The sequence below is a fragment of the Pantherophis guttatus genome, chromosome 1, assembly GCF_059756535.1.
Source record: "Pantherophis guttatus breed Tessera chromosome 1, ASM5975653v1, whole genome shotgun sequence".
NCBI lineage: Eukaryota > Metazoa > Chordata > Lepidosauria > Squamata > Colubridae > Pantherophis > Pantherophis guttatus.
The window spans coordinates 288,067,174-288,090,033 of record NC_142063.1 but is presented as its reverse complement, the minus strand read 5'-3'; the positions used below and the strand labels follow the sequence as shown (position 1 = coordinate 288,090,033).

Genomic DNA, 22,860 nt, shown 5'->3' with positions numbered 1-22,860 from the left:
AAGGCTGATGATCAGAAAAATATTTTTTCTCTTAACTCCGTACTAATCTGGACCTTTAAGACCGTACCTATGTATTTTAAGGCCAGTGTGACCCTCACTACTCTATATGTTGTGAAAGAAACTCCTTTGAGGGTTGTCTCAAAAAAGAAAGAAAAAGAAAGCGCAACTGATCTTTGTTAGCAGCAATGAGCTAGTTCCGAAAACGGATAGCATAAACTATCGGTAGCATAAGCTACAGCTTAAGTTTTTTTTTTTTTTTAAATGAAATATTGAAATGAATCTCTGTTTCTTTTTCTTAATTTTCGTGGCAGTTGAAACAGGAAGATTTAGGTTTTGACCGCCCACGCAGGCGCCCGTCCGCCTGGCTTGAATTTCAGCTTTGCAATTATTTCTCCATTGATTTTAAAGAGGAAATATTTCCATGAGGAGAGAGGTTAAACACGGTGTGGCTTTCTCCTCCCCCCCCCTCCCTCCTCATTTCTTTCTCTGGAGATTACAGGACCGGCGCCAAAAAAGGAACAATCCCCACCTCTACAAAATGTGCATCTTGTAATGGCAAAGACTCTCGCTTTCGTTACCGTCGCGATGACGTCGGCGCGCCGAGCGCCGGCGTTGCCAGGGTGACGTCAGTGCTCGCGGCGACGCCTGAACGCCACGGCCGGCGGAGGAGGAAGGGGAGGGGGGGTGTCCTGCTCCAGCGCTCCAGCCGGTAAGTCTGGCGGCGAAAGGACTTGGGGGGGGGGAGGGGGGGAGTTTCCTCGGTGTTTCCCCCCCACACACGCGCTCGCGCGTAAGGCCGGCGCGCAGGCGGCAAGCAGCCATGGCCGTTAACATCGGTTCGCCGTTCCCTGCCGGGCAACCCCCGCGGCCCTGAGCATTTCTTAGCCACTCGGCGAGGTTATTTCATGGCAGGCAAAAGGGCATCCGATGGGTATCGCCAAGGAGTCGTCGCGAGCTTTTTTTCTTTTTTCTTTTTTTTTTTCCCTCCCCTCGAGGGCTCCGCCTCGAGATGTGCAGCAGGTTTCGCGTCCGTTTTTTCCTGGGGGTTGCAAAGTGGCGATGGGGCTTGGCTCATCCCATAATGAAAGCGAACGTCTGGAAATTGAGGTCTTGGTAGAAAAGGGGTGGGTGGGTGGGCGTTGTGTGCAATTGACGCCCTTTACGTACCTGGGCCTTTTAAGCCTTTTATGCTTTTGGAATGTAAACTCCCGGTTTTTTAGTTATTACTTATTGGGTTTGCGTGCAACTCTTGGTAAAAATAAAATAAAAGCTAAGCTGCAACATAAGGCCGTTCGTGTGCCAGGGCCGTATGTTTAATTAAATTTACCAGCACATAATTACAATTCCCGCCCCAAAACAACCTTAGGAAAACTATTCTAAATCAAGTAGTTAGTGATGTTGAAATTGCATTGCTCTTGTCCCCAAAATTTCTGGTCAGTCTTAGATTCTTAGACTGCAACTCTCATCCATCTCATTTAATTCAGTTGGGTTTCTAAATGAGTACATACACTATAGAAATCCACTCTTAATGCTGTTTGTATTGTACATGGTATATATAAACTCTAATCTTTGTCTCTTGTTTTCTTTTTTAAAAAAATATATGCTAAAGTTTGCTCCAATTGTACCCATAGCAGATTGATGTAATGATTGAATTCAGATCCGCCTTTAAATACTCACCCAACTATGATGCTCCCTGGCATAAGCATGTGGTACAAAATGCAGTGATGAAAAAGTGACAACAGGTACCTCACACTGTCATAATGCAAACTCAGGTCTTTCAAATTTGTTACTCAATGTTTGATGACACTGGATTTGCGTTGTGACATTACAAAACATGTTTCAGTCCTTTGCTCTCGGTAAATGAGGATAACTCATAATCAACCAAAAAGTCAAAAGTATGAGGTATTTAAAAGGGAAGCTCTTTTGATAGAACCTTTTGAATAGATTCCTCTACTTTTTGCTTTTCAGTCAGCTTAATCTATCTCATAGCGTTATGAGAAAAGATTACAGGGGAGCCGCATGTAGTATTTTGACTTCCCACATGAGAGTAGGAAATTTACTAAAGCAGTTTTTTCCCCATACAAATTATCATCTATTGTCTGTGGTCAGAGATTCTGGCTTTGGAATGTAAATGTAAATGTAAATACATTGCTGTTTACTGTTACACTCAATAAGGCATGGAGATATAGACCATACAAATTACATTTTCTTTTTTTAAGACCATGCTGTGCTTATCAATTTGTGCTCTTTTCAGAATAATTCTTGTGGTTCCCTGCTATAGGTAGTAAAAGACAACATACATGAAATAAGTAAAATAAAAATAAAGAAGACATGTTACCTAGGGAATTCTGGAGTTCACATCAACATATCTTAAGGTTACTGGTTGAAAAACACTGTTTAAGACAGTTGCCAACAGGTACTGTGTAATGGTCTCACATGATCCAGAGCATCTTTTCCCCTTTGGATCTCACTTCCCCCACCCTAAAACATTATATTCTATATTAAATGTCTATATGACATTTGCAGATATCATTTTTGTAAGAAATAAAGGTTGGGATTAAAGTTATTTTTATTCTCATCGTAATCCTGTATGATTGATTAGGCTGAAAATTATTATTAGGATATGGCAATCCAATAAGAGATGGAGAACTTGGATTTGCTGACCCATCTGAGGTAGCAAAAATGTCTTGGATCAGCCCTTTCTGTCTGTATATCTGTTTTTCCCCCCTCACAATATGCTTGAGACAATGAGTGGCCTCTTTACATCTCTTTCAAGAATTGATTATTATATATAGACAGATATCTGTGTATGTTTGTGAAAATTTGTTTGCTAAACCTATGGCCCAAATGTAAAATGTGTTTTGCACTAACTACAAGATGAAGCAAATATTTTTATAATTTTATTTTCTCTATGTATTTATTATCTCTGTATCTTCCTTCTGGAGAGCTTAAACTAGAAGGCAGCTTTCCTGAAGCCATCCTATTTTACCTTAAAGCAGATCTCTATGTGCAAATTTCAGAGAAACAGTTGGTTTCAGTTTCATGATTGAGGAAGATTTTGAATTCAAGGCTCTGATCTAGAATTAATCATATGGTTCACTCTTTCAGTTCAGAACTACTGTGTTATGTGGTTTTTGGTTTGCTTAAAAATTGTTTGCCTTATTTAAGAAGGATGCCTTGAGAACTGGGTAGATGAATATTTGTAAAATTATGGTTTTAATAAGTTATTATTTATCAAATTTACAGCCAATTGCCTAAATTTGAATTAACTGCAGACTCTGTGAGATCTTCAAAGTCAGCTCCATGTACACCACATTGCAGTAATCTAAGGGAAATCACTGTAGCAAAGTCCTCCTGCCCAGGTAGGTCCACAATGGTGTACCAGCCAAAGTTGGAAAGTGCCCTCTTGGCAGTGGCTTTTATCTGCTTTTTTAGTAGAACCCAGGAAAGGATCTTCCAGGACAGCTTGGCAATCAGTACAGCAATAGGCTATCTAGCTTTCCATATGGCCCAAGAACTCACAGCCTGCCCACTGAAAGAGCAGCCCTGCACTGACTGATAAGTGTCCCAATAAATCAGTGCCATTACCCCCTCCGATGTCACTGGCCTCAAGGCTTGATGCAGGAACTTAGACCCAGCTGAGCAGACTTCATTCTCACTTTCACTCAGCCAAATCTCAATAATAACATCAGGCCTGTCTGTTCACATACCAACAAACCATGAATTTATATGTTCTTACATTAGACAGACCAGGCATTTAATAGCAGCACCTAAGTCAGATTCATCAACCATCTGGGAGAACAGACTACCTGGTTTCCTTTGCTACATCTCCTATGGCTATGACTCTTGCATATGAGGTAATGGCATCACAGGAAATCCTTGTTGGCTTGCACTGAACACTTTGTAGCTTTTCAGGTTTTACACAGAGTTTCAGCTCCTAAAAAAAAAAAGGTTGTGGTCCACTGTTGACAGGCCATTTTCTTGGGAAATCTCTGACTGGCTCAGATAGAGAAAAGTTAATTGTTGATTTTAGGAAAACAAAAAAAATATTTTCCATCTCCATTGTACGAAAATGGCAGCCCATGACTTTCATTGAAGAAGCCTTCGTCTTGGAGTAGAGTGATTCACATAGATATTAATAAAAGCAGTTTGCTTTTATTTATTTATTATTTGATTTACTATGAGTCTGAATGGATTCAGTAGTATACAGATCTAAAGGCGAAAACCGAAATTACTCAGATTAATTTTTTAAAAACCAGCAAAATAGAAACCAGCTGAAGTACCAGGGATCTGCTCTTAAGGAAGTCTTCTGCAACTACATAGATTTAACCAAAGGAAGGATAGAATTAATGTGTAGAGTAAGTTGTTTGAAAACTCAATCACGCTGTAGATTATGCTGAAATTTAGAAGTACTTTTATTTAAGATATAGATAGTTTAATAAATAGGACATTGTATCTTAAATCCATAATATCAAATACTCTACTTTAAATTCAATCTAGAAGCCATCTAGAGACAAATAGAACCAATTTACTATTGGAATCCCATATCTCAATATTTTATAATTTATTCTAATCTAGTTTCTGAAAATTCTTAAAAGGAGCATAATACAATAAATTGAATTGCCATGGATGGCATGAAAATATATTAATAGAATAGAATTATTTTACTCATTCCTTTCCCTTTGCAGCTTCTGTTCTCCCTTCTGCTCCAAAGAGTAGTCCAACATCCAGAGCAGGTTTTGAGGACATTGAAGGGGCTGCAGAAGGAAAAATTGGTAATCTAGTTGACTGCTCTGCTGTCTGAGTCATTTAATGTTGTTTCATATATTTAACAAAATACACAATAGCAGAGTTGGAAGGGACCTTAGAGGTCTTCTAGTCCAACCCTCTGCTCAAGCAGGAGAAAACCTATATTTTACCATTTGAGATAAGTGGTTGTCCATTGTCTTCTTAAAAACCTCCAGTCATGGAGCACCCACAACTTCTGACAGCAAGCCATTCCACTGATCTAACTGAAGAAATTTCTTCCTATTTCTAGGTTGGTTTCTCCTTGATTAGTTTCCATCCATTGCTGCTGCTTCTGCCTTCAGGTGCTTTGGAGAATAGCTTGACTCCCTATATAACCCCCTATTTAACACTTGGCTCTCTCTTCCTTGTCCATAGAAAATAGGCAGAATTTGTCTATGACCTGCATTACAGCTTCATAAAAAAGTTGTGAAACAGCTATAAAAGTTATCAATGTTTTTTTGAAGATCGAAAGGATTTTAAAAACCATGTTTTGATCGAATACCTTTTTTGTTGCTGGCTTTTTGTTTGTTTTGCATTTTGTGTCACACAGAATGAACTACTTTTCAGAAAACAACATTTCACTCTACTTTGGCTTAACCAACCTTCATGTTTCTTATGAACATATTGTTCTGTATAAATGTGGACAAAGATTAAAGAACGAGCTATTTTTAAGTGGCTAAAACTCTTAGCTTTATTATCTATCATTTGTATTTTAGTTTGAAGTAATGTAAGTTAAGGTCTTATATCAAGTTAAGATCTTATATTAAATATAAGTAAAGATTTAAGAGTTGCATAAATATTTGCTCTTTGTACAACAAAATATGATTTGATTATGTAACCATAAGATATCAATATAATTGTGCATGCCTAAAATAATAGAATGGATATTCTATAGTTTTATCCTTGTGTAGATAAGAAACACTTATTGAAAATACAAATTGTTTATAAATGCGCACAAAGCCTTATTTTTTCCCCAAAATAGGAGTTTGTGGGGGGGAAGTAACTTCAAGCTACATACTGTATGATAACATGAATGGAAAAAAAGGGCAAAAGTGTATGTTTTGCAAATGTCCTGTAATGGACATAGTCCTTGAGTTATGATATTCATTAACAACAGATCAAGGTTATGACAGTGCTGAAAAAAGTGACTTACGATCTGTCCTAGAAGTTATGACCATCATACCAGACCATGGTCATGTGATTGGGATTTAGACACTTGGCAGCTGGCTTACATTTACAGCAGTTGCAATATCCTGCAGACACATGAACATGATTTGCTGCTTTCCCAGCTGGCTTCCGACAAGCAAAATCAGTAGAGAAAGACAGATTTATTTAATGGCCATGCTTTTGATGACTAGTGTAAAAATGCTTGTAAAATTGCGTTTGATTACTTGATGAATCACTTAAGATCACATTGCTTAATGACCAGAATTCCTATCCCAATTGTTATAGTAAATCAAGGGCTACCTACATTCTTTTCAAAGGTTTGTTAGAATATAAATAGTTGAGATTTCACTTTCTGTGAATGCTCTATCCTCTGAGATTGGATTCAACTAGAGCTTTACAGGAAGTGAATAGTTAATTTTGCCTTGATTAAACTTATTTCTTAGGAAAATCTTCTAATATTAATAATTAAAAATCACTCTTATCTCCGTTTCAGATAATTAATTAGACTCTGGGGAGAAGAGTTCATAAATATTCATATTCTAGCTAATTATGCATGAAAGGTTATGTTACAGCTTTCACTATTTGATTTGAGCACTCCTACATAGGGCCTAACTGATCTGCTGTGGTTACAGAATCAGTTTTAACTTGTAGAGAGTATACAATTAAGCAAGCACTATAACATAATTATTTGGTTTATTTTAATTTTTAGAAGGGCCTCTTTATATATCAACATAACAGTTGTAGTAATGATTTGATGAAAATATTGCTGCATTTTGTTTATATCTGTTATGTATGAAATTACATTGAAAAAATGATTGAAATATTTGTTTTCCCAGGCCTTAGGATAGGGCAATTAAGTTTAGTTTTTTTACTGCTACTAAGTTAATGAGTTTTGGCTTTTTCTATACAGGTTGCTTCTTTCTTAATTGTAAGTCTCTCTGAGTTGCTAAGAAATAGGGCAGCCTCAAAATTAAATTAAATTAATTAAATAATACTCTGCTTTTTTTCTAGTGGTACTTTCTACATGCATATATTTTCTCGATTTCTTTTCCCATAAGAACATTGTGAAATAGGTTGAGTTGTAAGAAAATGAGTGGTCTAAGGTCACCCAGTTAGCTTCCTTGGCAAGTCCGTGAACTTAATTCTGGGGCCTAATCCAGTACCTTTACATTTATGTTACACTCAATTTAACATTTATAATGGTTTTCTTCAATATTCTTATGCTGTATTTTTTAGGTGTAACATAAACATTTCTTGTGCAACATGAGCAACAGTCATCCACTCCGACCTTACACAGCAGTAGGTGAAATAGACCACGTTCACATTCTATCCGATCATGTTGGTGTTCTGATGAATGGGGAGGAATACAGTGATGTTACCTTTATAGTGGAAAAGAAACGTTTTCCTGCACACCGAGTGATTTTGGCTGCGAGGTGTCAGTATTTCAGGTGAAGTATAGTGTTCTATCAGATATACTTTGAATTTCTGGGTAAGCAAGATGAAATAAAAAGCCATTAAGAAATAACCTGATACTATCTGTCCAACAATGCCTTTTTTTTAATGTAAAAAAATAAAAGTACATTGCTCTGTTATACTTGACTTTCATTACATCAGTATCTCAAACTAATAGGCTACATTTAATGAGGATTGAAATTCAGAATTCTTTCCAGCAGAAATGGCTTTAACAAAACAGGAGTTAATGCTGTGAAGCAGATTATGAAATTTCCCATGTTACCTATTTGTCCCCAACTCTTTGAAATGCAAGAATCCTATAAAATTCGTTTCTGGTTGAGATCTGGTATTAAAAACTGAAAAGGAAGGCAGTTTGGTATTAATGTTTCCTTTCCTAATTCTGTTATTTTTTCTTCTTATTTAGAGTATTTTTTTTTTCTTTTTAAGTATATAGTTTTTTATGGATCAATTTATTTTTTCTTGCAGCATATATAACTTTCTATAATATCTATTATGTTGTCTAGTGTGTAACATTTTTGAAGAAAATACAATAGATTTCAGAATTTGTAAAAATGACTCCCCAAATTAATCCCCAAATCTAGAGCAATCCATTTGATTGTCTGTGATGGGTAATTTTACTCATTTCCAAGGAATTTAATTTTTTCCTCAACCTCCCAGACTACTCCATTTTTATTTGGGAAACTCCTTCAAACCTTTGAATAACTATTCCTCAAAGGCCACACACCTTCAGGGGAAGGAGGGAACATAGAGGACAAATACTGAGAAGTTCCTTTCACTAGCATAGTGTTCAGCCTTGTCTCTTGTTTTTAATGCAAAACCTGCTGCATATAGTCTCTGTATGTTAAAGCAACATATAGCTGTGCCCAGGAATCAATTGCAAGTAATTTTTAACTGCTTGATACAAGCTTCAATAGCTTCAAATCCAAACACTTGTCTTAAGAACTAAGTGTGATGATTTTACAGTGATAAAAATATCACTCTTTTTGTTTTAGAGTTTGCATGATTTTATCAAATGCAAATTTTCCTCACTTTTCTTCTTTCTCTGTGTTTGAACAGAGCGTTATTATATGGTGGAATGCGTGAATCTCAGCCTGAAGCAGAAATCCCTCTCCATGATACCACCGCAGAAGCCTTTACAATGTTATTGAAATATATTTATACAGGTCGTGCCACATTAAGAGATGAGAAAGAAGAAGTCCTGTTAGATTTTTTGAGTTTAGCACATAAATATGGGTTTCCAGAACTGGAGGATTCCACCTCTGAATACCTTTGCACCATTCTTAACATTCAAAATGTTTGCATGACCTATGATGTTGCTAATCTCTACTCACTACCTAAATTGACATGTATGTGCTTCATATTTATGGACAGAAATGCTCAAGAGGTACTCTCCAGTGAAGGCTTTCTGTCTCTTTCTAAGGTATGTCAACTATTTAGGGTTTTTTTAAAGTTACTTTTTTTAATATATTTGGAAATATTGTTGAAATGGTTGAAATAGAATTTAAAACTATTATCCAGATGTTTATTTTTCAGTGGACCAGATGGTATTCAACAATGATTTTGCTTTCCTTTTCCTGCATAAGCCCTTTCAATAATCAGTCATTCCTGGAATGTGTTCTACCTGAATAATCATTGTTCCATTTTTCAATCACAATTATTCCTCAATTCTTAATCTTCTCTGAAATGTGTTGAAACTAGGAAGATGCTTCTTGAAAAGGCTCTGTGTTCAGAAGGTTAATGTTTCTGCGCTTGCATGCAATTCTGTAATAGTTGATTAAAAGTATCAATATGTAATTAGAGTCTGCCCCAATCCAGAAGGATTCTGGATAGAGTAAAGCAAAAACAATAATAGAAACAAAACCAAAAAGAATCCACATTCTAATACAAAGCATCTTCACAAAACCAAAATAAGTTTCATTAATGGACCAGGGGAACAGTTTTGCTGCAAGTTAATTTTATTTATTAATTTTATTAATAGGATTGTATTGAACTATATGATTATATAATAGAAATGAATAATCTCATCTAGCTTCAGATACCTGAATGGTTAGTAAGGAACTGCTGCTAATATTGCTTTTATGTAGGAAGGGTAATGTTTTTATGTGGATATATGGGATGTTGGTATTATAAGCAAAAGTTTATTGCCAACAGAATTTATTAGCTCACAATGAAGAGCTTGTACTGTAGAATTCAAATAGTATAGTTTTACTTGGAGCTGACTGAGCAGTGTTATATTACTGCCATTTCTTTTTACTTTTTAGCCAGCACTTCTCAGTATTGTACTGAGGGATTCATTTGCAGCTCCTGAGAAGGACATTTTTCAAGCATTGATGAACTGGTGCAAGCACAATCCTAAGGAAAGTCATGCTGAAATCATGAAGGCAGTGCGCTTGCCGTTGATGAGCTTGACAGAACTTTTAAATGTCGTAAGACCTTCGGGATTGTTATCTCCTGATGCTATTTTGGATGCCATCAAAGTTCGATCTGAAAGTCGGGACATGGACCTCAACTATAGGGGCATGTTAAGTAAGCATTTTGATACTTGCAAAGGAAGATTTTATACATTTTTTATTACTTTTAATTTAATTTCTTTTTAATTAAAATATTTTAATTAAAAATGTTGTTATTATTGCTGCTAAACAACCGTTAACCAGCAGAAATATGTAGCCTCTGATAACTGATTGTAAATCCTAATTATATTGCCTGATCCTAATTCATCTAATCCTCAGTGAAATAGCAAAAGCTTTTTCGTTGTATTTTGGTATTTAAAGGTTGAGTCAATGAAAAACTATTCTTGTAATTAATGCTATTCTTAAGTGGGTTGGGAGTGCTACTGCATGGCGTATGTGTCACTGGAATTAGGGGAATGTTTTGTTTTCTTTTTATGGTATAACTTGAGGAAGTTGTCTTAAGGTTACAAGGAAATGGGTGGCAAGGGAAATATTAATTCTTTGACTGATTTTCTATTTATGGAATTTTGAGATATAGCCATCATTTTTTTCCAAAAATTCAAACAGTGAATTCATGTTCAATATTTCTTAATTCTAAATTTCATTAAATTAAATAACTGTAAATTTTTATGTTTGTTTTTTTTTCTGTTCCATATTCCATGTTCCTTTACTAGAATAGTGTTTTTATAAAGAGGCTGTTTTTATTCAAAAAGTAATTTCTAATTATTGATCAAATTTGATTGATTTCTCAGGAATTTGCATTTTACGCATTTTATAATTATTCAAAATATTAGAGGTTTTTAACATGATCAAAAATTATTATCAAATGTATTTGCACCTATCTTATAATGGAGCTACTCTACAACAATAAAAAACAAGGAAATAAAAAGGAAATTTAAACAAAGTGAAAATAAAATAATAGAACAATAAAATAAACAATGAAAAAGTAAAAGATAATATATCAGTATGACTAGTAAAAAAGATGAGCAAGTGAGAAGCAGAGGGCAAGCAAGAGCACTTTGACTTATACACTGTATCACAATGCTTTACAGCCCTCTCTAAGCAATTTACAGAGTCAGCATATTCCCCCCAACAGTCTCAGTCCTCATTTTACCGACCTTGGAAGGATGGAAGGATGAGTCAACTTTGAACTGCTCAGAATTGAACTCCTGGAGTGAGCAGTGAGTTAGCCTGCAATACTGCATTCTAACCACTGTGCCACAGCAAGGGAGAGAAGGTGGTGTCTGCGGTCAATCTAGCAGCCACCTCCACAATCGAATTCTCCCACTGGGTCCCCCAAACCAACTTGCAGAGCCAAGTCTTAATCAGTGGGGCTTTGTTGTCGTGACTATCTTATTGCTTTCTTGATTAGATTATGGAACTTCTTTCACTGTTCTGACAAAAGTCACAGGGTAGAGGTAGTGTATCTTACCAATCAATTGGAAATGTGCTAGAAAGAAAAAAATAAATTACTTTTCATTGCTGTTCTTTCCAGTACCAGGTGAGAACATTGCTACTATGAAATATGGAGCCCAAGTGGTTAAAGGGGAATTGAAATCTGCCTTATTAGATGGAGACACACAGAACTATGATCTAGACCATGGATTTTCCCGACATCCTATCGATGATGACTGCCGTTCTGGTATTGAAATTAAATTGGGTCAGCCATCAATAATCAATCACATACGAATACTATTATGGGATCGAGATAGCAGGTAGGTTCTAAGTCTTTTTGTTTTTCATTCTCGGCCATAAAAAAATGATTTGAGCTTGAGAACATGACCATTTTATTGTCTTCAGACTCTGAGAAATTCAGCTGGCACTAAGAAATTCAATTGAAGAAAATTTATCTGAATGGGAGTGATCTCAAGTACATAAAATCATTAAAATGAAATAACATTGTAGAATAATGAAATATAAAGACATGGTAAAAATAAGTGGGAATATTCAGTTATTTTAAAAAATGATATTAATATTTTGTTACACAGGTTCTAGTAGTTGATTGAAAGTTTCTACTTTTAAGAGTGCTTTAATTATGTTGGTCTTTGACCATAATAAAGATTGGATTTGAGAGTTCTTTAAATGCCTAATTTCACTGCTACTTTTATAAAAATATTGTTTTAAATATTTTTATTACTACTTTAATAATTCCCTATTTCGTTTTATGAACACCAGTTTGGTGTAGTAGTTAAGGTACCACATTAAAAACAGGGAGACTGTGAGTTCTACCTTAGTGGGTTTCAAAACCCATTGCTAGCAGTTCGCTATCAGTAGTGCGTGGGCATGCGCGGTGCTTCTGTGCATGCGCAGATCATTTTTGATGATGTCTGGGCAGAGCCTCCTGCCGCCGCCACTATTGGTTCGCCCAAACCGGGAGCAACCCACCACTGGAGTTCTAGTTCCGTTTTAGGCACAAAGCCAGCTGGATGAGCTTTTCTCTCTCAGCCCTAGGAAGAGGCAGTGTAAACCACTTCTGAAAAATACTGTGAAAAAACTTGCAGGAACCAGTCAGGATAGTCGCCACAAGTTAATACTGCCTTAAAAGGGTACCAAAGAGGGGGAAAGGTTTTATACTTGTAGTTTTGTGTGTCTTCTGAACTGTTTATAGAAGACAAATAGTAAATAAATGTTTTAAGAAGATAAGGATATTGATAAAATATAGTAATGTATTTGATAATGTGAGTAAGAGTAAACATTACTGTAGTAGAAGATAAACATCAAATAAAAATTATGGAAAAAGGGCTTAAAACACATCCACATGATCAAGCTGTTTAATGATGTCTATGAGCTACTAAATATTTTCAGGTTCCTATTGATTTTTTTTAATGTACAACTTCTCTGGTTAAGTTTAAATTTTAAAAACTAAAAACACAGAGAATACTTTCTTTTATATCTTAAGTGTATTAAATATTTGCATTTACCTGAAAGTGAGGTGGATTTGTTGTATGCTTAACTATCTTGCCTCATAAAATTGATGGGTTAATCAAATTGTTCATCCCTGCATTCTCAGAACTGTTGAATATATTTTGGATCTTTGTAAGAGATTACACAGACAGAAGGAAGCAAGATTAGCTCATTTGGCCTAAATATAGATTTCCCCCCCGTCTAACATTGAATGTAACATAGTGATCCCCAGAGTGTATAAAATATTGTGTGAAATTTTTAGATAGATAACGGCAATATTTTTAATTTATTTGATCTTTAAAGGTCATATTCGTATTATATTGAGGTATCCATGGATGAACTAGACTGGATTCGTGTAATTGATCACTCAAAATATCTATGTCGATCTTGGCAGAAACTGTATTTTCCTGCCCGTGTCTGCAGGTTAGTGTGATCCTACTGTTTTGATTCCATAGTATTTTAATATTGAAATAAATTGTTTTACTTTAATTGATTAGAATTAGATACAATGGTTAGTTCAGTACATATTAGAACAAACCAAACTAACATTTGAGTAGATATATTGAAATAACTTTAAGTAAGTGGTTCAAGCTGCTGATATCCTGAAATGTTAATAAAAGTAGCTTTTAGAAACATCTTATAAAATAAGGTAACTAATTGTTGCATTTGGTATCTTATAAATTAAATATTATAAAAAAATAAAAAATCACCATTATCTAGTACAGTAGTTTAAAAGCAGAAATTTTTCTCTTTAATTGTCTCCTTAATTTTCAGTCTTTGAAGAGATAGATAGTAGATAGATAGATAGATAGATAGATAGATAGATAGATAGATAGATAGAGAGGTTTCATTGCACAGTCTCTTTTCTTCAGTGTTACAATCCAGTCAAAATTAGTTACAGTGAAACCTCAGTTATATGGAACAGAACAGTCTTCCATATTGGTTAACAAGATTGTGTAATGACATCATTATGAAAATACCACCAATTGTGTACTGATGTACAGTCACTGTAGATAATATACCACTACAGGTAATAACATTCTGTGATTAAATAATAATATACACATCTACCCTTTTTAAACACATTCCAGTTAGTCCATTAAAATGCTGTTTCACTTCATATTGGTTTACATTTTGCTACTTAGGGAAAGGAAGGAGAAAGTAATGGAGAAAAATCCTGAGATGTTATGAATGGGGTTAATGAATTCTCAACGACATGAAGTTGATTTATGTGTCAGATATAAATGTGGGACCTCTGGTGGGAAAAAGGGAGTTGAAATCTATTTCTTGATCTAAACTTGGAATATGATTGTTCATATTTCTTGTGGCATTTGATATTTAAAATATGGGGAAAGGATAGGAAGCAATAAATGAGTCTAACTGAACGTAGATTTATATACTGCTTCATAGTGTTTTTTCAGCCCTCTCTAAGCGGTTTACAGAATCAGCATATTGCCCCCAACAATCTGGGTCCTCATTTTACCGACCTTGGAAGGATCTTGACTATGTGTCTGAATGATCATCCATTTGGCAACTTCAAATTTTGATTAATAAATGCTCTATCTTACATATTGGTAAATGTAATCAGAATATCAAGTATAAACTAGGTGGTATTGATCTTGCAGATGACCCTCACTTTGTTAAGGGTTAGGGTTAGGTGTACTTATCTCTGATGATCTATGCTCCAAAGTTCACTGTAACAGGGTTGCTAAAAAAGCACTAAGAGTTGTAAACTTAATTCTGCGAAGCTTCTTTTCTGGAAACATTGTATTGCTAACTAGAGCTTATAAAATTTATGCTAGACCAATCAGAGTACTGTTCAACTGTTTGGAATCCCTACCGTATATCTGACAGTACAATTGAGTGGGTTCAGAAGTATTTTACGAGAAAAGTTTTGCACTCTTCTGTACATAATAGAATTCCCTATGCTACTAGGCTCATAATTCTTGGTTTGGATAACTAGGAACTATGTCGCTTGCAGTCAGACTTAGGTATTGCATACAAAATTGTACGTAGTAATGTTTTACCTGTAAATAGTTTTTTCTGTTTTAATCGCAATAATAAGCATACGAACAACTGTCTTAAACTCAATGTAAATCGTTCTAAACTTGACTATAAAAAAATACGATTTTTGTAAAAGAGTTGTTGAAGTCTGGAATGCTCTATCTGATTCAGTTGTCTCAGCTACAAATTTTCACAGTTTTAGTTCATAAATTGACTTCTGTGGACCTCACTTCATACTTAAGAGGTCCGTTGGGGGGTCGTGCATAAGTGCACTAATGTGCCTCTCGTCCCTGTCATTGTATTTTTATATTATTCCTGTTTTTGTTTTTGTTTGACAAATTATAATAAATAAATTAAATAAATATCTGTGATAGAAGCTATGCAAAAGGATGTTAGGATAGTTTAGAAGGAATAAAGGAGAATGGACAGATAGAATAGAAAAGAATTTGTAAGATATTTATGTTCATTTATATCTGTTTTCTCTTTTAAATACGTCAAAACTATATTTGATATTGGGAAGGTATTATTTTTGTAGCATTGGAAATACTGATTGTTAAACAACATTAAAGAACTATTTGTAATCAAATGGACTATAAACTCATACATATTACTTAGCTAGAAAATTATTTATAACACTATTAAGAGGCTAATGATGTAGGTCAGTAAAAATATTCATTGAAACAGATAAAAATAGATTTATTTGTTGCATCTCAGTCTGCTCATTCTGCTGGATGGAATGCACTTGTTTGCCTGGAGTTCATGATGCTAGGTGAGAAGTTAATGCAAGGTTGCATTAAATTCTCACTACATATGACATCTTAATTTTTATGTAAATATGAGTCATATGTACTAAGAGACACTTAATCAAAGTAATCTCAGTACAGTATTCCTGAGGGTATCGTAATTAGTTCAATTTCATAGTGTCTTGGAAACAACAAAAAACTATTGCTTTTCCTTGATTTCCTTGAAGTTTCTTTGCTTTAGGCATTTGCTTTGTGTTCTTAGTACTTTTTTCTTTTCCTAACTTCTTCACTGAGTTTCCAATAATAAAATATCATTGTGATGCTAAAGAAATTCTACAAGATATTGTTTCACATAGTAACCAAATCGATAATTTATTAGTTTTTAAATGAACTCTAGAATATTTACGATAAACACAAACTGATTTAATCTGCTCAATAAATCATTTGCTGCATTATTTTGCAATATATTTTAACAGTGCAAAATTGATTTTTAATAGCATTTTGAGAAATCCAAATTAGTTTTCTAAGTTATTAATTCTGTTGTTATACTCTGTGTGGAATTTATTTTAGCAGAGGCTTGCAATAGACCAAGCTGTTTGCTTATACATGTGTTATATGTGTTTGTCATTTGCTAATAGTTATTGTATTGGGTTTCTTTTCTCCAAGTGCCAATGCACAGGACAAACTTATAGAAGGGACTACTATACTGTGCTCTAGTATTCTTTGATAAAAATGAAATTCAATCTCCAGATATTCTTCTTGTGCAAATGCAAATATGATATTTAATAAATGATATCTTACTTATATGGAAGAACCAGAATTTAAGATTGAATTTAACCTTACTCTCCCTTCTACATGTATATAAAAGGGAGATTAGACAGAAACAATAATTCAAACTATTATAATAGTTCCAGTAAATCTGTGCAGTTTTAAAGCTAATTTATTGGAGGAAAAATTTTCTTACATAGCACTTAGCAAACATTTGTGGAGCAACAGCAGGAACTATTTTTCTTGGGTTTTTAGTTTATGGATTTCTTTCAGCATGAATCATAAGAGTCTATTATGGGCAACTGTTTGGTTTATAGAAATTACTTATGCAGAAGAAACTGTGGGCAAGTATAGCATTCTTAAGGATTCACTAAAACATTCTCATTGGTGGTGTTTTAAATGGAATGTTAGAATTAGATAATTAGTTGGACCATTTTTGTATTTAAAATAGCAAGGTTCTATTTTTCTAAAAAAAATTCTCCATTTTACAGGATGACTCTGATGGTTGTATTCACAATTCAAAATGCTTGGGACCTTAAGATTGTTTCTTAAATTGAGATGCATGAAGTCAGCAGTGTAGTTGATAAACAGTGGTTTATAGCTTAATGTGATGTATGAACCCTGTCATAATTTTGGCTTCATGTACTTCCTTCTAAATATTATTATGATTAAATGCTATAGTCTTTTTAAAAACACTCTTGTATTTTCTGTTTATCTTATAGCAGAAAAAAAAAAAACCAGCAGAATTTTACCTGTCATTCATAAAACAGTAAATCAATCTCATAGTCAAATAGAACAATAATTTTCTTGTCAGAATTGGGAGGGAGAGAAAAACTGTTGCAAATCTAAATGTAAAGTAGCTGTAATAATAGTATCAATGATAATACTATTTTTTTCTCTGTGTAAAATGAGATAAATTGCTGGCATAGAAAAGCAAGTTAATATAGATGCTAGACAGATCTCAGTGTGCTAAAATTCTGGTGTTAATTATTTATATCACGGGTGTCAAACTTACCACGTCACATTGCAGTCATGTGATGTTTCACAACATTTTTCCAATTTTTGGAGCTGGGGTGGGCGTGGCCTGTGTGTGACACATCCAGCCTGCTGGCCGCCAGTTTGGCACCCCTGATTTATATCCTCCTGGATAAGCTTTTAAAATTAGTTGTTAGGTTTAGAGAATAAGTGCTAAATTAGTGATCAATATCCACATTCAATGTGACAATACAGGAAAATAAGCAAATTTGGACAAACTTCACTCTCTAATCCACTTTATTAGGTTTGATTATCAATTTATTAGTTGTGCTTCTTAAATTGTAAATCAGTGAGGTCTCTTTTCTTTCTGAATTATGTCTTTTTATGGAGTTTCATCTGTCCTACACAATGACAAGAAATTCAATTCAGCAGATAGCAAATTGGCATGTAGCCACATGGTGTCACTAAAATATAATTCAATCATCTAATGTTTTCTTTGCTATTTTGGGGGATATGCCTAATAAATTTACGAGACTCTTTATTATTATTGTTGTTGTTGTTTTATTTTTATCCCACTTTTCTCTCTCTCTCTCTCTCTTTCTCTCTCTCTCTCTCTCTTTCTTTCTCTCCCCGCCCCTTTAAATGATGTAAAACTATTTAGCACCACCAATGCTGCTACCTTTCAAAAAGACCTTGACTTTGTGTCAGAATGGTCAAAAAATTGGCAACTCAAAATTCTCTGTCTTACACATTGGCAAAAAGAATCAGAACACAAAATACAAGCTGAGTGGACCCGACCTTGTAGATGACCCTCACTCTGTCAAAGACCTTGGAGTACTCGTATCAAATGCCAAAGCCCACTGTAACAACATAGCCAAAAAGACATTAAGGTTTGTAAACCTAATCTTGTGTAACTTCTTCTCCACTAATATCACACTACTAACCAGAGCATACAAAACATTTGCTAGACCAATTCTTGAATACAGCTCATCTGTCTGGAACCCGCACTGCATATTGGACATTAATACAATTGAACGTGTCCAGAAATATTTCACAAGAAGAGTCCTTCACTCCTCCATTCACAACAAAATACCCTATGCCACTAGACTTGAAATGTTGGGCTTAGAAAATTTAGGACTACGCCACCTTCGGTATGACCTAAGCATAGCTCATAAAATCATCTGCTACAATGTCCTACCTGTCAATGACTATTACAGCTTCAACCACAACAATACACGAGCACACAATAGATACAAATTTAAAGTGAACCGCTCCAAACTTGATTGCAGAAAATATGACTTCAGCAACTCCTGGAATGCACTACCTGACTCTGTGGTTTCATCCCCCAAACCCCCCAAATTTTAACCTTAGATTGGCTACTGTTGACCTCACCTCTTACCTAAGAGGTCTGTAAGGGGCATGCATAAGAGCACCAGCGTGCCTACCGTCCCTCTCCTAATGTTCCCTTTAATTGTACTCATTTTATGTATTCAATTCATGCTTATACTTATATATATTATCTAATACGTACTCAACAAAATAAATAAACAAACAAACAATAAATAAATCTAATAGTCCTTCCCATTTCACCACAATAACAGCCCTATTAGATGGTTTGGGCTGTATCAGCCCTCCCAGAGGAACCAGACAGGAAACTCGGCTATATGAACTAATTATCAGAATAACAGAGTTGGAAGGGCATTGGAGGTCTTCTAGTCCAGCCTCCTATTTAGACAGGAAATCCTATACCATTTTAAACAAATGATGTTGGTGGTATCCTTTACTGTAAGGCTACAGTAACAGAATCTTGAAAGTTTGAAAGTAGAAATTTCCTGCTGCCACTTTTAATTTCCTAATTAATTATGGCAGATCCTTCCTAAATCTCTTCCTCTGATTGTTAATCCATTGGTGGGCTCCTCCCTTTTTTGCTTGATTTTTTCCTAGACAGCATCTCTTCTCTTTGTCCTCCAAGGTCATCCACAGATTTCATTACATCTATTGACTACAGATCACTCAAACTTTTGGTTAACAACATGGCCAAATAGTACACATTCACTTTCCCGTCAATCATCAGAAGCATTCCTTATACATTTATTCATAAATGCATTAAAGAACCATGGGGAAATCAGATATCTTTGTCTTCTTCCTGCTCCTTATTAAACTACTTGCTAAGCATTCAATTTATATCTCACTTATGCTTTATTTCTACCATATACTGCTGGTATGACATTCAGTGACAAAACTTTAACTCCATATTTGTGCAAACATTTCATAATTCAAACATTCCTCAGTGATTACTTCTCCTCCTCTTCATCATCATCATTTGTCACCATCATTTTTTTAGCATTCTTAGAGAAATCCATTAGTTTCTATTCCATTTTTTCATGCATCATTCCTTTATAGACACTCAAATATTATTTCCAGCATTCCCTTCGTCTATTTTCTTTCTATATTTCCTTAGTTTTATTTTGAATTCCATTCTTCCCTTTAGTCACTTCCCAAGTATTTTTTTATTTCCATTAACATTTTTCTACATTTTCTTTGCTTAATCTTAACCATTATTGTTCTTTTTGATCACATTCTTGCCAATTGTCCTTTTTCACTCTACAATATGTTTCATTCCCATTTTTCCAGCAGTCATTCTTTTTAATGTATTTTCATCTCACCAACAGTCTGTCTTGCTTCATCATACTACTAAACATCTTTTTAGAGGGGTTCTTAGTGGTTTTGGAGAGCTACAAATACTTCCTTTTATTGGCATCCTTTTGGAATCACCCATTTAAAATACTTCACATACTTGGCAACTCACAAAAGGAAAGTTTTGTTTGTTAAAGTTTACTCTTTAACAAACAGTTTCCATATCCTTTTTCCATTGGTCACTTTCACATTCATTTGAACAGATTAATTTTTTTCCTAATATTTTTTCCATTTGGCATTTACATTTTTTTTGTTCTGCAGCCATCAACGTTTATTTTTTGCTGTTGTTTTCTTTGATTTCACTTTTCTGACAGGACCCACATTTGACACTACTCAATAGTGATTGGTTCCACATTAACAGCTTCCTATCATACATCAAAATCTCTCTGCTACAGGTTGCTGACCATGGAGCTTGCAGAACGCTTCTGAAAGGAAGCAGTCACACTCTGATAGATTGTATCAGGAGAAAACAGCTAGTTAAGAAGACCAGCTGGGAAGGAAAAGAAAGGGGAGCTCAGATTCTTGGTTTTAAAAATCTAAGCCCCTGCCAAGGTACATTATGTGTAAGAGTTTAGAAGGAAAACCATATTGTGTGTGTAGAGGAAATGGAGTAAAAAATTTGTTACTCTTTACCATTACAGTGATTACAATACCCTGGTGGAATGCAGAGAGTTCACAAGCTGTAGGTTTTTGTACTTGTGCTTATGGTATCATGTAACAGCTCTTCTGCCAAAGCTATAGTTGCTAACACTAAGATTTCACAGCTTTGTACCTTTCATATTTCTGAAAGTCCAAACCTGCTATAAGTTTCAAGGAGAAAGAGGAGCAATGCCAAAAGAGACAAAAGCACTATTTCCAAGTGCTCTAATGCAGAATAGCACGTGTGTGTGTGTGTGTGTGTGTGTGTGTGTGTGTGTGTGTGTGTGTGTTAATGTTTAGGATTTGAGCCAATGAAATCTGATTTTTGAGAGGACTGGGAAATCAATAAGATACCTTCCCTCCTCCCCCAAGTTTCTTATTTTATTTTACAATATATCCATATCAATGTGTGAGCAGAGTGGCATCTGGGTATCATACATTTTGGTACAAATAAAAATAGTGCTATTAATCATATTTGTTACATTCCTCAAGCTTATGTAGTTCTAGTGTTAATATACCTATTTGTATTAAATTATAGACTTTCATTATTTAATTATTCAATGTTTCAATACGTTATTCCAATGCCAATCACAATATTGTTTAAACATGCATAATACCATCATTCAGTTTCTAATCTTCCCTCTTATTATTACTTTTATCTTATTGTATAAAAATGTGTATACTAATATTCCCCCTCTCTCTTACTTCTATCCCTATTCTAACTTTTAATCATGCCACCATTATATTTAAGAAAAAATCATTTCTAGCCTAAAGTCACTCCTCCAAAAGAATTCAGTGTTCACAATTTTTATATTCCATAGTTAATCAATCTGTTCCTTTAGATAATCCCAAAAGCTTTCCAGAACTTCCTTAAATCCCCTTTATGCATTCAATCTTGTATCATAGCATTCAGGGGTTTCTTTAATGAAAAAATCTTCCTTATATTCATATTTAAATCTCCAGTAGTCACATTGTAGGTGCATAAAACATATCTTTGTCAGAATTTTCCAGGATTTAAGAATATGTTATACTTTCCTTTCGTCAGCAGATGGCACTCCCAGTTTAGATTTCAATGTTAACCAGTTTAATAAATCAAAATATAGAAACAAAGTAACAAAGTATTTACCTAAAAAGTAAATAGTTCCAGTATTTTTAAAATGCCTTTCCAGAATAACACCTGCTCAGTTTAAAAGTCCAATTTTCTGTATTTTTAACAGTTTTTTATTTTTTTTTATTTGCTTTTTCCCTTTAATTCTTTTCTTTCAATTCTGAAGTTTTTCTCAAAATGCTTAGTTGCTGCTTTAGCAAACAGTTGTGAGCCTTTCTTTTCCTAGATTATTTCCTTTGGGGTTAGGTTTTATAAGAAAGAATCCTTTCACCCAGTTCCAGACAATGTTCACTAACTCCACTCCAGCACCAGTCTTAGGTGTTCCTTGGCTACCCCAGCTTTGTGGCAGCCATCTTTAGGCTGCCTCTTCTCGTCGTGGCTGAGAAGGGAAAAAAACCCTGGGGTCCAGCAGGAGAGTTGCAACTCTCTGCGGACTCACAGGGCACCCCTTTGCTTTGCCGCCCCTACAGGGCTTCTTTGGCTCCTTTTGGAGTCCACCAACGGTGAGAACTCGGCACAGGAGCACGGGGACCTGCTCCTCGTGTTCAATCTTGTTGCAACGTCAACCGGAAGTCCCGAAATCAATAAGATATCTGAAGCTGTTTCTCTTTGCTATCTCTCTTCCCCCCGCCGCCAGGAAAATACATAAAGAGTATACAGTTCTGTCTCCTGAGATTCAATTGTTTGAAAAAGCATCTTGAGATCTATAAGGTAATTAAAATGACTTTAAAGTACAAAGCAAAAATTTACTGAATGAGAAAAATATGTCCAATAAACCTGCCATGGAGACTGCAGAAACCACCCAGGTATAATCTAATGGTATAGATTAATTTTTCCTGATAGTGCTCGATTTACAAGTATAATTGAACCTGTTATTGAATTGTAAGTTATTAAGCCGATTATTACACAATCAATCTGATTTTATGACTTTTTTTAACAGCAGTCATTAAATGAATCACCATGGTCATTAAGCAAACATCACAGTCGTTAAGCGAACCCATTCTCTACAATGGGCGGGTTTTTTTGCCAGAAGCTGGTTTCCAGCAAAAAAAAAAAAAAAAGTAAATTGTGATCATAGATCATGGGATGTTGCAAACAGTTGTTAAATGTGGGCTGGTTACCATGCGATCACAAAATGTGATCA

At 34.9% G+C, this 22,860-nt stretch overlaps 1 protein-coding gene across 9 annotated transcripts in view; it reads left to right on the top strand.

Moving 5' to 3' along the window:
- The first annotated feature begins 498 nt into the window (after positions 1-498).
- The window catches only part of BTBD9 (BTB domain containing 9), a 128,369-nt gene continuing 106,007 nt past the window's right edge, over positions 499-22,860 (top strand). For 3 of the 9 annotated variants that reach the window (XR_015731481.1, XM_034428030.2, XM_087883094.1), the window contains exons 1-6: positions 588-709; positions 7,192-7,403; positions 8,485-8,848; positions 9,690-9,954; positions 11,374-11,593; positions 13,086-13,205. Coding sequence is in view for 8 of the 9 variants with exons in the window: in XM_034428030.2 (XP_034283921.1) it covers positions 7,219-7,403; positions 8,485-8,848; positions 9,690-9,954; positions 11,374-11,593; positions 13,086-13,205 (1,154 nt within the window). In the remaining variant the exon portion in view is untranslated. The other 6 variants (XM_034428027.3, XM_087883096.1, XM_034428028.3 and 3 more) reach the window with 5 other exon arrangements.